The sequence below is a fragment of the Piliocolobus tephrosceles genome, chromosome 5 (genome assembly GCF_002776525.5).
Source record: "Piliocolobus tephrosceles isolate RC106 chromosome 5, ASM277652v3, whole genome shotgun sequence".
NCBI lineage: Eukaryota > Metazoa > Chordata > Mammalia > Primates > Cercopithecidae > Piliocolobus > Piliocolobus tephrosceles.
This window is the reverse complement of record NC_045438.1, coordinates 62,961,697-62,975,874: the sequence shown is the minus strand read 5'-3', so window position 1 is coordinate 62,975,874 and position 14,178 is coordinate 62,961,697. Positions and strand designations below refer to the sequence as shown.

Below are 14,178 nucleotides of genomic sequence, written 5' to 3'. Positions count from 1 at the left end.
TTTTGCATGTTACAAATCAATGTTATAACTTTTTTTAAAAAAATTACAGCTTCAAACTGGACTTGAAATCAGTAAAATTATAATGTCTTCAGTTTCAAATCTAAAGCACTCCAAGGAAAAGAAGACATCTTCAAAGGTGTGCATATAAAACTTTCTCCCAAACTATACTTTTATTTGCTAATACTTATTTATACACCCTCTTAATGCTTATACCTACCCCTTTCCCAAAAGGATTTGAAGATATATAATAAAAGACATGCAATAGTGCGTGCCAAGTAATGGATGATGGTTTGGGATATAAGGACAGAAAATTTCATAATATTCAGATTTTAAAAAGTAGCAGCAGTCATGTACAAAATTTAGCTCTGAGTTTGCTTGACAACCAAACCAAAAAGGAACATATAATGGACAGTATCGCTATCTTTGTGAAATAACAGGAAGCACTCCAGTTTTTCTAGAAAGATTAATATTTTTCTAAACTTCTGGAGAAATATATTTTGTGATACTTTATAAAAGAGGCACTAAACAACACAGTAGATATTGAAAAAATAATAGATCCTGAAAGCAGTTTTATGTAATATGTACACAATAAAAAAATAAGGGTTTTTCTTACACACCTGTTAAGTCTGTAAAGTCATTTATATAGGGAATTTATTGTTATATGTAATTTCTATGCTTATTTCTTGTGAATTTGCCTAAAAGTAAGGATTGGAGAGTTAGTACTTTATAGACCAGTATTTTGTTTAGATGAATTGATGTTTTGAATGTGTTCTATTCAAGTAACCCTTCTTAATTATATATAATGGTATGAAAAAAGTTTTTAATCCCTTTTAATCTTATGATTCTAGAATTATGGTTTTGATGGCCATTATTACTATTTATTCAGATGTGAATGGAGTGAGTGTTGCTCTGTATCATTTGCTGTGGGAGACAGGAGATGCTATTTGGGAATTCTGGGCACTGCCATATGCTTAGCTTGTGGATAAAATAATGGAGAGAACATTATACTTAACTTTGGCTACTCTTTTATTACATAAGTAAAAATTAATGTTCAATACTTGGGCTGTATTTTTCATAATTTTTTCATTTTAAAGAATTTTCAAACTATAATAACGAACAATATTTTCCCAATATGACTTATTTTGCCTGTTTCCTTTCCTAAATATTTGTTTTGTGTCTTGTTTGTGCAATGAGATTCACAGCTACAAAGCCAAATAGAAAAATCACTGTAAGTAATTTGCCAGTGGAACACATACTGCCCAATATGTATGTTTTATGGCATCCTTTCTCTGATGAGTTAATGGAACTTTTTTTCAGTTTACCTATTTATTATAAAAATAGTGAAGGTACAGGAAGAAGATAAAAGAAATGAAGGAAAGAAAAGGTAACTCCTGGAAGAGAAGACAGTAATTAACAGCAGAATCATTTCATGGAAGTACTTAGTTCAAATCCCAAGTTCACAGGATATGCAAATAGTGGTGTCTCTTTTTAAAGATGGAGGGAGTGCTAAAGTTGCTGAAAGTAGGATCAGATTTCAGGAAGCCTCTGTGAGAGACCTGCTTCCTATCACACTGTTTCTCCATGTCCTGGACATAGTTCATTCAACTCTTACATTTTGATGTACATAGACTGGTATCTCTAGGTGATAAAAAAATAAGACAGGAATTTGTGAGAAACAGATAAATATATAAGTATGAAACAGTATAATAGAAGATTAATAGAGGTTTAAACAAAGTGTTGTGGTGCTATGTAGACAAAGGAATATGTGAAAGGTAATGCAGAAAGCAATATTGAAGCCTTGAAGAATTAAATATTGACAGACTGAGATAAGGAAAAATATATTACAGTCTGAAGGAATTGTTGGTTTTTCCAGGGACCTATAAGTAATAGTCCAGTAGTGGGGGTGAGATGAAATCATAGAGGAAGTTAAAATGGAAAATACAGCTTGGGGTGAGCTAATGGCTGATCTTGAATGCCATGTTAAGAGTTTAAAGTTTTATTCTACACACAGGAACTACTGAAGGCTTCTGAGAAAAGCAGGGACATGATTAGAGTTGTAATTTTAGATGGTAACTCACAGCAGTAGGAGAGTTTTACATAGAGAGAAATCACATGTGTAGATTTTATGAGAATCATATGCGTAGATTCATGTCACCATCACAACAATCAAGATACAGAACTCTTCCACCACTTAAAGACTCCTTCATGCAATCCCTCTATAGCTACACATCCCCTTCCCTGAACATTGGCAACCTCTAATCTGTTCACCATCTGTATATTTTATTCTTTCAAGATTATTATATAAATGGAATTATACAGTATGTAACTTTTTGAGATTGGCTTTTTTCCCTTGAGGTCCATCCAAGTTGTTGTGTGTATCAATACATCCTTTTTATTTCTGCGTGATATTCCGCATTACAGATGTACCACAATTTAACCATTCATCTGTTAAAGGATATCTGGAGTCCGGCATGGTGGCTTATGCCTGTAATCCCAACAGTTTGGGAGGCCAAGGCGAGTGCATCATTTGAGGTCAGGAGTTCAAGACCAGCCTGGGCAATATGGTGAAACCTCGTCTCTACTAAAAATACAAAAATTTGCCGGGCAGTAGTGGCACACACCTGTAATCCCAGCTACTTGGGAGACTAAGGCAGGATAATCGCTTGAGCCTGGGAGACAGAGGTTGCGGGGAGCCAAGATCATACCATTGCACTCCAGTATGGGTGACAGAATGAGACCCTGTCTCAAAAAAAAAAAAATATTTCGATTGTTTCCAATTTTTTAGCTATTACAGATAAAGCTGATGTGAACATTTGTATACATGTTTTTATGTGAATGTAAGTTTTCATTTTTCTAGGATAAATGCCTAAGAGAGTAATTGTTGGGTCATGTAATAAGGACATTTTTAGTTTTATAAGAAACTGCCAAACTGTCTTCCAAAATGGCTGTGCCATTTTGTATTCCCACCAACAATATGTGAGTGGTTTTATTTTCTCTGCATGCTTGCCAACATTTGGTATTGTCACTATTTTTTATTTTGGCCATTCTGATGGATGTGCAGTGATATTTCACTGTAATTTTAACTTTCATTTCCATAATTAATGATGTTGAATATCTTTTCATATGTTTGCCATACGTATGTCTTTGTCAGTGAAATTTCTGTTTATGTTTTTTTGCCCATTTTCCAGTTGCATTGTTTTCTGTTGAGTTTTGAGAGAGTTCTTCATATCATAAATAACTTTTAAAATAATTTCTTTTTTGTTTTTTGAGACAGAGTCTCGCTCTGTCGCCCAGGCTGCAGTGCAGTGGCTGGATCTCAGTTCACTGCAAGCTCCGCCTCCCAGGTGCACGCCATTCTCCTGCCTCAGCCTCCCGAGTAGCTGGGACTACAGGCGTCCGCCACCTCGCCCAAAATAATTTCTTATTTATGTTTTTTTCTTGTCAATCTCTAGAAAACTAAATGTATAAAGAGAGGACCACCTTGGCAAATTTGTTCAAAGTTTGGAGCACTGCCTTTTGTGGCTGAAAAGGTGAGAGGGGATAAAATGAAGATAGTTGTTCAAAAAAACTCCTGTTTCATTGTAAGTGCTATTAAAATATCTTCAGTCATTTAAAATTATTCTCAGTTGTTTCTTTTCCCATAAGTCCACCAGTGCAAACTGTTCTGTGAATGCAAGTATGCAAAACCTTTTGCAGAGGAGGCAACATCGTGGCCCACCTATCCTTCAGAAACCTTTTAACGTGGCTGAGACTAGATGTCTCCCCAGGCCTTCTAGAACAACTTCCTGGTGTAAGGCTATTCCTCCTGACTCAGAAAAGTCCATTTCCATTTGTGACAATTTATCTGAACTTTTGATGGCAATGCAAGATGAACTGGACCAAATGAGCATGTAAGTATTTATATTATTTTTTTTTTAAGAGACAGTGTCTCGCTATGTTGCCCAGGCTAGTCTTGAACTCATGGTTTCAGGCAGTCCTCCTGCCTCAGCCTCCCAAAGTGCTGGGATTACAAGCATGAGCCACTGTGCCTGGCCAGCAATTTTTATTCTTTATCAGGAGAAGTACCATATCACTTTTTCCTCTTAGTCTTAAGAACAATACCACTTATAAATTCTTAAAGGCCTTACTTAGCCATTTGGACAGATCTGTTGTCACTATTTTTCATTGTATTTGTTACTATTTAAAATTTCAGTTCTTTATAACTACTACTTTTTCATTCTAAGGTATTTCTGTATTCCCAAGATCTGGACTGATAGCTACTACTGTCATTCTGACATATAGGATCTGATGACCTTAGATTAAAACTCACAAAAGCATTTATAAGAAAAGCTCTCCTTTTGTGTTTTAGAATCTTTTAGCTGAATGAATTATTTCATTAGGCAAGTAGGAATGTAATTCCTTGTTTTAGACTCTGGCTGGTCTGCATTACAAATTTTGAAGCATCTATAGTAAGGAAGATTTCCATATGGGATACATTATATTGTGCCCACTTGCTTAAATATATATTCAGTAGAAATTCCAGAACTATGGGATTTCGCTGACCAGCTAGTTGACCTAAGACATCTGTAGAAGATACAACTCTTTCTGTTAACAGCATTTCAGTAGGCTAACTCCAAATCCAGAAATTTTTCAGGCAAATACTTCCACAGCTGGAATTCTTCCAAAGATCCTATATCAATAATGAGGAAGAAAGCCCTTTAATACCTCTGTTAAAGACATCACACATTTCACTACATTGAGCTATGAGTATCAGGAATTCACATGTTTTTTAAATTTGCCTAGCAGTCTTAAGATATTTCTAAAGGTATTTAATTTCAAATCACAGGAGCCTGGTTATAGTTACCATAGATTTAATTAAACAACCCTAAAGAAAGAGGCTGTTTTTAAAGGTTAATATTTAAGTCTGACTAAAATTTATGATTGAACAGAAAATTGCTTAATTATGGCAAAGACATATATGCAATAAACTATAGTAGTGCTTAATATTTGCTATTCTTTCATAGGGAGCACCAAGAACTACTGAAACAAATGAAGGAAACTGAAAGCCATTCAGTCTGTGACGACATAGAATGTGAACTAGAGTGTTTAGTCAAGAAAATGGAAATTAAAGGAGAACAAATCTCCAAACTGAAGAAGCATCAAGAGAGTGTAAGAAGGCTTTAGTAAGAGATTTTAATAAAAAGATAAAACATGTGGATTCAGTGTTGTATCTCTGTACAACTTTCCAAATTTGAGATCTGTGTATGGGATTTAGTGAAAAGATGGATGGTAGTCACTTAGGCCTATGACAGAATAGAGCCATCTAACTCTCCAAGTTAAAATTTTTTAAGTGAGCAAATAGGTTCAGTTATGTATTCAGAAATTGCTTTGGGGAAATTGTGAGGTAAACCAAACTTGCCTTAGCAGCCCTCCAATTACCCTTTTAGCATTCTTTTTCCTCTTCCTTCTCTCCTCTAATGCGTTAATGATACCCCTTATGTCAGCAGGTCTCTTATTCACTACCAGACATAAACTTGGCTCCCAAGCAGTGCCCCAGTCCTTAAAGCATGATTTCCCCTTTCCCAAAACAGGCTGTGTTGTGTTCCATTCCCTGGGGACCTGTACTCAGCTAGCTATAGTGAGTAGGACAGGGATGGTGAGGAAAACTCTATACTTCTGTTAAGATGTAATAACTAAGAATAGCTAACAGTTTTATTATTTTAACAGAAGAATCATGGAATATAATATTTAATTACAAGACAGTGACTCCGTAGGTTGAACTTGCAGCACTATTACACTGCTGGAGCAGAAGGCAGAGGGAGCCTTTCCCAGGAACCCTCAAGTCACCTCATGTAGCCATCTGCCTGTGGACAAAATCATCATTCATATAAGTTAACGAGATATGAATGTCACAAATAAGCCTCCCTGCCTTTTATAGGAAAGTAATAAAAGATGCAGAATATTATTACTTTTATTCTTATTGTGAGAAAGAAAGGAAGAAAGAAAGAAGTGAAATTTTTAAAACAAATATTTTTATTTTTATTTTACTGGCTTTTAAGGCTATAATAAATAAAAATTTCTGTATGTTTTGGAGTGAAGATTTTACAACTTGTACACTTTCTTCAAATTGCATAGGAGAAACTTGAAAGGAATAGAAGAATGATCATTTTTAAAACTCAGCTAGTATATATATACTGTATTTTGAAAAACATGGCTTATATTCCATAATAGCTATACCAGTATAAATTTTAAGCATTTTATTATGATAAATGTAATATCTGTAATAAAAATTGATTGTTAACCAAATAGAGAACTAGGTACTCACCCAAAGTCTGGATCAGCTCTACAAATTAGACCTATGCTCAAGTGAAACAGATTAAGTAATGGGTTAGACTTTGAAGAAATGGGTTTTGGCAAGTTGATACGTATTGTTTTTGTTTAATTCTGTCTGCCTTCACTATTACCATATACTACTCAAGGTGATAAAGTTATTCCCTTGACTTTTTTTTAAACTGCCATTCAGGAGTACTTTAAATTCAGGAATATACAAAAGTATTTGTACACAAAGGTATTCCTGAATTTAAAGTACTCCTGAATGGCAGTTAAAAAAAACACACATATTTATACCCATACATATATATATACACATACATACACACACGTGTGTGTATGTATAATTTTCAAAACTTGATACTCATTCCTAGAACCAATTATTAGATTTGCTGTTAATGTTACCAGAAAGGTTCTTCTCTCTGCTCTCTGTTCTCTGGTTTTTACCAGTTATCTTACATACAACCTTTCCCCCCAATCTCTGCAGCCCATGTTGACCTTATCTTACTTTGGCCTTCTTATATATACACTTTTTGTCTTATTCAAAGTTATCCTGGTTCATTGTATTCTCTAGTTGTCACATATATGCTTTTTTTCACTAATAGGAGCAGTAAGCTCCTTGAAAGTAAGAACTTTTTTCTTCATTATAATTCTACCTGATAAGCATAGTGTTAGACATGTAATAGATGTTCAATAAATTAAAAACTTACCAAATTGAACTTTTTAATGTTCAATTTTAACTTTTTAACTTTAAACCATCAATTCAACCTATTTTGGAATATATTTTTAGTATATTTTTGACTAAAATGTTAGATTTTTTTTCTCTCCAGGTCTGTAAACTGCAGCAAAAAGTTCAAAACTCAAAGATGAGTGAAGCTTCAGGTATTCAGCAAGAAGACAGCAACCCTAAAGGATCAAAGAACATAAAACATAGCCCCAGAAAATGTTTGACTGACACTAACCTTTTTCAGAAAAACAGCAGCTTTCATCCAATACGAGTTCATAATCTTCAAATGAAATTGAGAAGAGATGATATCATGTGGGAACAGTAACAAAATAGCAAAACTGTCACCTTAATGAACTTTGTCAATGAGACCTTGAATTGTCTAAAGTGGTTTTAATTTAATATAACTTTGTGACATTTTGAATCATGTTTCTAGCTTCTATAAGACATGAAGTTGCAGTATTTTTAAATTAATGCCTAATGACCTACTGGGTTCCAAATAATAAATTAATTGCTTTTTTGTTTTTCTTATTGATTGAAGCCCATAACCTCATCTTGTCTTAGAAACATTGTTTGCTTTGCAGATATCTTAAACTAAATTTAAGAAATTGTACTAGATTGACAATATTCAAAATTGAGTTAAATCTGAGCTACAAGTACCATTCATTCCACTTTTCATAGGTTTGTAACCTTAAAAACCAATGTTAAATGAACAGAGTTCAGAAAGATCATTTAGCTTTCCTGGTGCCTTCTTTCTATTTTGTTTTAGAGCTGTGAAATGTTTTTCTCTTTTGGAAAAGGAAAAGCTTAACAATTAGACAGTTTTATGAAGAAGCCTTTAATCCAAGTTTTATGAGACAATAGGAACCCATAGCTACTTAATTTTTAGGAGACAGCAATTCAGTTGCAGAAGTTTTCCTCTGCTATTCCCATTCTCTTTTACAAAACTAGTTTTTTTAAAAAAAATAATGATCCATTTTATCTTACTACTTTATAACTTTTGCTGACTTCTGTTCTTTGCATTGTATGTAATGTCCATCAGTATAAATTGAGACTGAATTTCTAGGACCCACAAAAGTGGTATTTTTTTTTACAAGAGAGTATGGAGGAAGAGGAAGCTGGACATTAAATTACCTCATCCAGCAGAAATTCAGAGTAGTATGGTATATTTTAATTTTTTATATTTTAAAATCAATAATGTCAAAAAATGTCATTGTGTATGCATGCTTTGTAATAAATTTGCACTTGATCGTTTTTCTGGGTGCCTAGGGGAGCTAGTATGACTCTCCTGAACTCTTGGTTTCTCACTCAAATCCTCTGAAGCAGCTGTGGGACTGGAGTCGTGAACTGAAGTAGAAATAGAGGACAGACAGAAAAGGTGTAATGGAATGGAGGAGCTCAAATATAGGGTAGCAGTTTAAGAGATGGTGATTCCTAAGGGACAGAGTTGGAAGTACGTATTTACTGAATTCTTTGAATCCACAGCTGATGGAGTGTTCAAGCTATGGATGTGAAAGAATTTTTAGGTCAGGTTCTTGGGAAGCTAAGGAGAGCAATTTTTACAAGACAGTTTTTCTGTTTTCCTAGGTAATTCCCAAGAAACTTGTGTAGGAAGAAGTTGGTAATTATGGATCTTTTGGGGAGGAAGAGAACTATAATTCATTCTAATGGTGAGAAGAGATACCATGTTAGAAGACCTTCCACACCTGGAAGTGGGGAGGTGACTGAAGATGGGCACGTTGATACTTGGAATTGTCCTTGAAAGCAGTTAATGGCAGAGATCAAAATTTCCTCCTGGTATAAATAGTGCATGTGCTCTTTGCCAACTTTCACCCTCCTCATTCACATCCTTAGCTCCTCAGCCCTGGAGATGTTCCATGGGGTGTTTGATCTAAACTAGGTTGTATCACCTTACCTGTTTTTCTACTTTGCCTTTCCTCCTTGAGGATATGAGTTTTATAGTTTAAGCTTGGCTTTGTGCTAAACTTCTTAGCTTTCTGCTATCCACCAGGACCATAATGCAGACCTATAGTTCTGTGCCTTTGTTTTCTATACATTTAGGAAGGTGGCTGAATATATTTAGTTATTAATAAAGTCATTACCTGTGAAGATATGTATTGCTTTAAAAATTATCACTAAAAATTTAAAAACCGGCCGGGCACGGTGGCTGACACCTATAATCCCAGTACTCTGGGAGGCTGAGGCAGGCAGATCACAAGGTCAGGAGATCGAGACCATCTGGACCAACATGTGAAACCCCATCTCTACTAAAATACAAAAATTAGCCAAGTGTGGTGGCACACGCCTGTAATCCCAGCTACTTGGGAGGCTGAGGCAGGAGAATCGCTTGAACCCGGGAGGTGGAGGTTGCAGTGAGCTGAGATCTCACAACTGTACTCCAGCCTGGTGACAGAGCAAGACTCCATCTGAGAAAACAAAACAAAACAAAACAAAAACATTTTAGGAACATGGAATATTTCAATTGACAATTTTCTTAAAAATTAGTCCAGTGTAGTAGGAAAAAACCACAACTTCAGAGCTGGGAAACTTGGTTTCAAATTCTGGGACTCCAACATTTAATAGCTTGGACAAGTCAAATAACTTTCTGGAGCCTCAGTTTCTCATCTATAAAGTGAGGATTATACTATTATCTCCCTCACAGGACTATACTAATTTGTTGTGAGGAGTTAATGAAATAACATGGGAAAGCACCCAGCAGAAGAGTTGGCACTTATTAAAAATTCAATAAATATTTTTTGAATCTGAGTGGCAAAAAAAAAAAAAATGTAGAATACATGTTTGCATGGGTTGAAGCCTAAAAGCAAACACCTAAATATATTGTTGGTAAATGTGGGAATAGTCTCATTATTTTGGTTTTTGTCTCTTTCTGTGTGCCTGAAGGGAAATGGCTTTGGCATCTTTCCTAGCCCAGGTTTCTAATGGGAGGGGGTAAAGAACACAGTCCTATCATGGTGCTGAAATATATAACCACACACAGCAAATTGGTTTGGAGTATGGTGTGGTTGTTGAGGTGAAATTGATTATTGAGAGGCAATGAAGAATGGTGTCTTGTTGCTTCATCATATCTACTGAACTCACAGACTGCCTGCTTGCCAGAGCATTTGACTCCTCCGGGTGGAGCAAAAGATTTCTTTCCTGGGTGGAGCAGTCTGTCTGTGGTCAGTGTATAAGAGTTGCTATAGCAACCTCACAGCTGTGCTCTGTCTAGCAGAAACTTGGTATGATTTCACAGATTTTGTTCACTTAAGTAAAAAATAGAGTTGTTTGGTTTTTATGTAATTAGAAATTGAAATAATGGAATTGGAATTTTCTAGCCAAGGCAGGTCTCAATTTTGATGAAACTGAAGCCAGAAAGTTCTAGTGTTTGACGCAGCAGGTATTGTGACTATATTCTGATACTGGAAATGGGAGTTGGAATCCTGAATTAGCTGTACTTGGGTGGATCATTGGCAACCCAGCTATTTTTATTAGGTTGTAGATAAAGACAGGAGGGTCAGAGGGAAATGTTCAGTTTTCAACAATGTAAGATTAAAGTGGGAGATTCTTAGTACATGTAAGCTAACTGGCTGAGATAATGTAGACAATGTAGTTTTTTTGGTAGCTTTCTTACTTTATTCGTTTTTCTTTTTTTTTTTTTTCTATACCTGCAGGTAGATGTGAGAGCTGTCTTACTTTAAAAGTGTAATTTTAACTATAAATGTGTATTCTTTTTTTCTTTCTTTCTTTCTTTTTTTTTTTTTTTTTTTGATGGGGATGGAGTCTCGCTCTGTCGCCCAGGCTGCAGTGTAGTGACACGATTTCAGCTCACTGCAACCTCCACCTCCCAGGTTCAAGCGATTCTCCTGCCTCAACCTCCCAAGTAGCTGGGATTACAGGCACCTGCCACTACACCCAACTAATTTTTGTGTTTTTAGTAGAGACGGGGTTTCACCGTGTTAGCCAGGATGGTCTCGATCTCCTGACCTCAGGTGATCTGTCCGCCTCAGCCTCCCAAAGTGCTGGGATTACAGGCATGAGCCACCACACCCAGCCTAAATATGTATTCTTAATCCATGATAAGACATCAAAAATTAAATTAAAATTTTACTTGTAATGTGAGAAATCAATCTAAGGGGGGAAGAGGCCATTTGGTTATGCACAATGGAAAGAGTGTGCATTACAGACAGAAATGCAACAGCTGCCATTATTGGTGTAGAGTAAATAGTGAAACTCCTAATGGGGTTTCCTGGAACTCTATTCAGCTGTAACTAAAGCTTTACCTACTGAGAACATTTAATTGTAGGTGATGTTTAGAGAAGTACAAGCCGACTCTCAGACATATGACAAGGCAATCCTCACTAAGGCATAATAGCAACTGAGATTTTTAAAAAACTCTTTAGTGCTATTGCACCTTTTAATTAAAGTGAGATGAGGATAAATAAAAGTAATATTGACTGTCACTCATCTGAAAATAAATTTAGTTATTGGTAATTAAATAGACTTTATCAATGCCTCAGCCTTTTTCTTCATATTCCATCTACTTGTTTTCATGTAACTTTCTCTTTCAATTCGTTTTTTGTTTTTTTTCATGTAACGAGAATTAGACATAGAAAAATTATAAATTTAAGCCTTAAAATAATGGCTGGGCCAGAGTTTGTTGTTACTTTTGCTGTAGATTGTTTTCTTAAGGAATTAGGTGAATTTTTTTTTTTTTCCTGGTAGGTTTATTGAAAGTGTTCTCCTTATTGATATAGATGGATCCAGTTCCCATTTGGGGCCGAGCTCTGTGGCTTGTGCCTGTAATCCCAGCACTTTGAGAGGCTGAGGCAGGCGGATCATCTGAGGTCAGGAGTTCAACACCAGCCTGGCCAACGTAGTGAAACCCTGTCTCTACTGAAAATACAAAAAAAATTAGCTGGGCGTGGTGGCATGCAGTCCAGCTACTCGGGAGGCTGAGGCAGAATAATTGCTTGAACCTGGGAGGCGGAGGTTGCAGTGAGCCGAGATTGTGCCACTGTACTCCAGCATGGGAAACAGAGTGAGACTCTGCCTCAAAGCAAAAAAAAAAAAAAAAAAAGGAATAGCCCAGTATTGTTTGTTTGGGGAGGGGCAGGGTGTGGTTCCACCAACAGTGGGCACCAGAATGGTGCTTGCTTTGATACTATGCTAAGGGGAAAAGGTTTGAGAGCCAAGAGTCCTTTATTTGGATGTTGGTATCCAATAAATAAAACTTGTTCATCAGTACATATTTATCTCTAATTATTGATCTCAGAATACTGTACTAGCTACTATGGAATTTCATTTTCAAGTTGCTTATAGTCTTGAGGAGAGATAAGACATATATATTTAAAAGGAAGAAAACAGTAAGTGACATGAAAGGCATAATGACTACCACATAGCGGATGCTCAATAAATATTTATTTGCCTACTAAATGTTTGTTCTCGTCTACTGATAAAGTGCTTTAGAAGTTGGCCTGTTTGTAATTTCTTCATTTTCTAACTATCTTGATTTATATACCTTCACCTTTTTAAATTTTTTGCTTGGTAGCAGTATTGGTCTAGGATTTTCACTCTTTATTAAGCTTCTTGATTGAAAATACCAGTTCCTTTAGTAATTTCAAACATATGCTGGCCATAGCCAGTCTGTAATCAAATTCAAAGGCATGAGTGGAAAAAGTGGGTATGAAACAATGAGGTAAATGGAGAAGTGGGGGAAAATCAAGCAATAATGACTTAGACTAAAACAGAACAATAAGAATTATACAGAAAGGTTATATTCTAGAGGCCAACTATTGACTTGCACAGAATTATGCAAAGGATTGCCATTCACTTTCCTTATGAACTTAAGCCCCTCAATTTCTACATATTTCAGCCTCCTCATTGGTTGGATCCAGTCAGTGTTTTTCATACTATATACAGTCATATCCTACTGGTGGATTGTCAAATCAATTTAGTGGGTCACTACCATTTTTTTTTTGTTTTGTTTTGTTGTTTCTTTTTTGAAATTGGAGTCTCGCTCCTTTGCCCAGGCTGGAGTGCAGTGGTGCAATCTCATCTCACTGCAACCTCCGCCTCCCAGATTCAAGCAATTCTCCTGCCTCAGCCTCCCAAGTAGCTGGGATTACAGGCGTGCACCACCATGCCCAGCTAATGTTTTGTATTTAATTATTAGAGATGGGGTTTCACCGTGTTGCCCAGGCTGGTCATGAACTCCTGAACTCAGGCAATCTGCCCACCTCAGTCTCCCAAAGTTCTGGGATTATAGGCATGAGCCACCACGCCTGGCCACCAGCATTTTTAAAATGATATAAAATAGCATTGAAAATACCAGAATGTGGCCAGGTGCGATGGCTCACACCTGTAAAATCCTGACACTTTAGGGGGCTGAGGCAGGCAGATTGCCTGAGCTCAGGAGTTCAAGACCACCCTGGGCAACATGGTGAAATCCTGTCTCTACTAAAAATACAAAAATTAGCCTGGCATGGTGGTATGTGCCTATAATCCCGGGTACTTGGGAGGCTGAGGCCGGAGGATTGCTTGAACCATGGAGGCGGAGGTTGCAGTGAGCTGAGATCGTGCCACTGCACTCCAGCCTGGGCGACAGCGTGAGACTCCCATCAGCAAAAAAAAAAAAGGTCAGAGTGCATCACACAAAATTAAGGTAGCTAATGTTTTGTGAAACTTTGTGAGTACTGGGTTGTTATTTTTAATGTAGCCCTAAATTTTTTGGTGGGAAGAAAAAGTTGGCTCTTAATAAGTATTCAGGGAGAATGAATTTGAAGGATGTGGAGAAAAGTGGAATAGCCAATTTAAAATAGGAATACTCCCAAGTCCCCTCTTATGGATGTGCCAATCTATTGTTTATCCCAGAAATATCTGTTTCATGTGTTTTACAGATAACAAGTCTCATTTTAATCAATACTATTTGCATTTCCTGGTCTATATAATTCAAGTTTCAAACACTAGCCAACTTACATTAGAGAAATATTGCTTTTTTAATGTGGGCAAATAAATACATTCAATATGAATCCCATAACAAAATGACCTCATTATTCTACCTCTGGGTAAAATCTAACCAAGCATGAGTCTTATGATTAGGAAAGAAATTTGCTCTGTGGGTGCTTCAGACAGTTTTACAACCAATA

The 14,178-nt window shown here is 36.3% G+C and overlaps 1 protein-coding gene across 7 annotated transcripts in view; it reads left to right on the top strand.

The window, feature by feature from the left end:
• Nucleotides 1–8,294, top strand: part of CEP57L1 (centrosomal protein 57 like 1) — a 62,455-nt gene extending 54,161 nt beyond the window's left edge. For 2 of the 7 annotated variants that reach the window (XM_023205980.2, XM_023205979.3), the window contains 5 exons: nucleotides 50–136; nucleotides 3,453–3,530; nucleotides 3,697–3,890; nucleotides 5,004–5,148; nucleotides 7,140–8,294. In XM_023205980.2, the coding sequence (XP_023061748.1) occupies nucleotides 50–136; nucleotides 3,453–3,530; nucleotides 3,697–3,890; nucleotides 5,004–5,148; nucleotides 7,140–7,361 (726 nt within the window). In that variant the 3' untranslated portion in view covers nucleotides 7,362–8,294. Of the gene's footprint in view, nucleotides 1–49; nucleotides 137–2,454; nucleotides 2,533–3,452; nucleotides 3,531–3,645; nucleotides 3,891–5,003; nucleotides 5,149–7,139 lie in introns of all 7 variants that reach the window. The other 5 variants (XM_026454408.2, XM_026454409.2, XM_026454410.2 and 2 more) reach the window with 5 other exon arrangements.
• The last annotated feature ends 5,884 nt before the right edge of the window (nucleotides 8,295–14,178 follow it).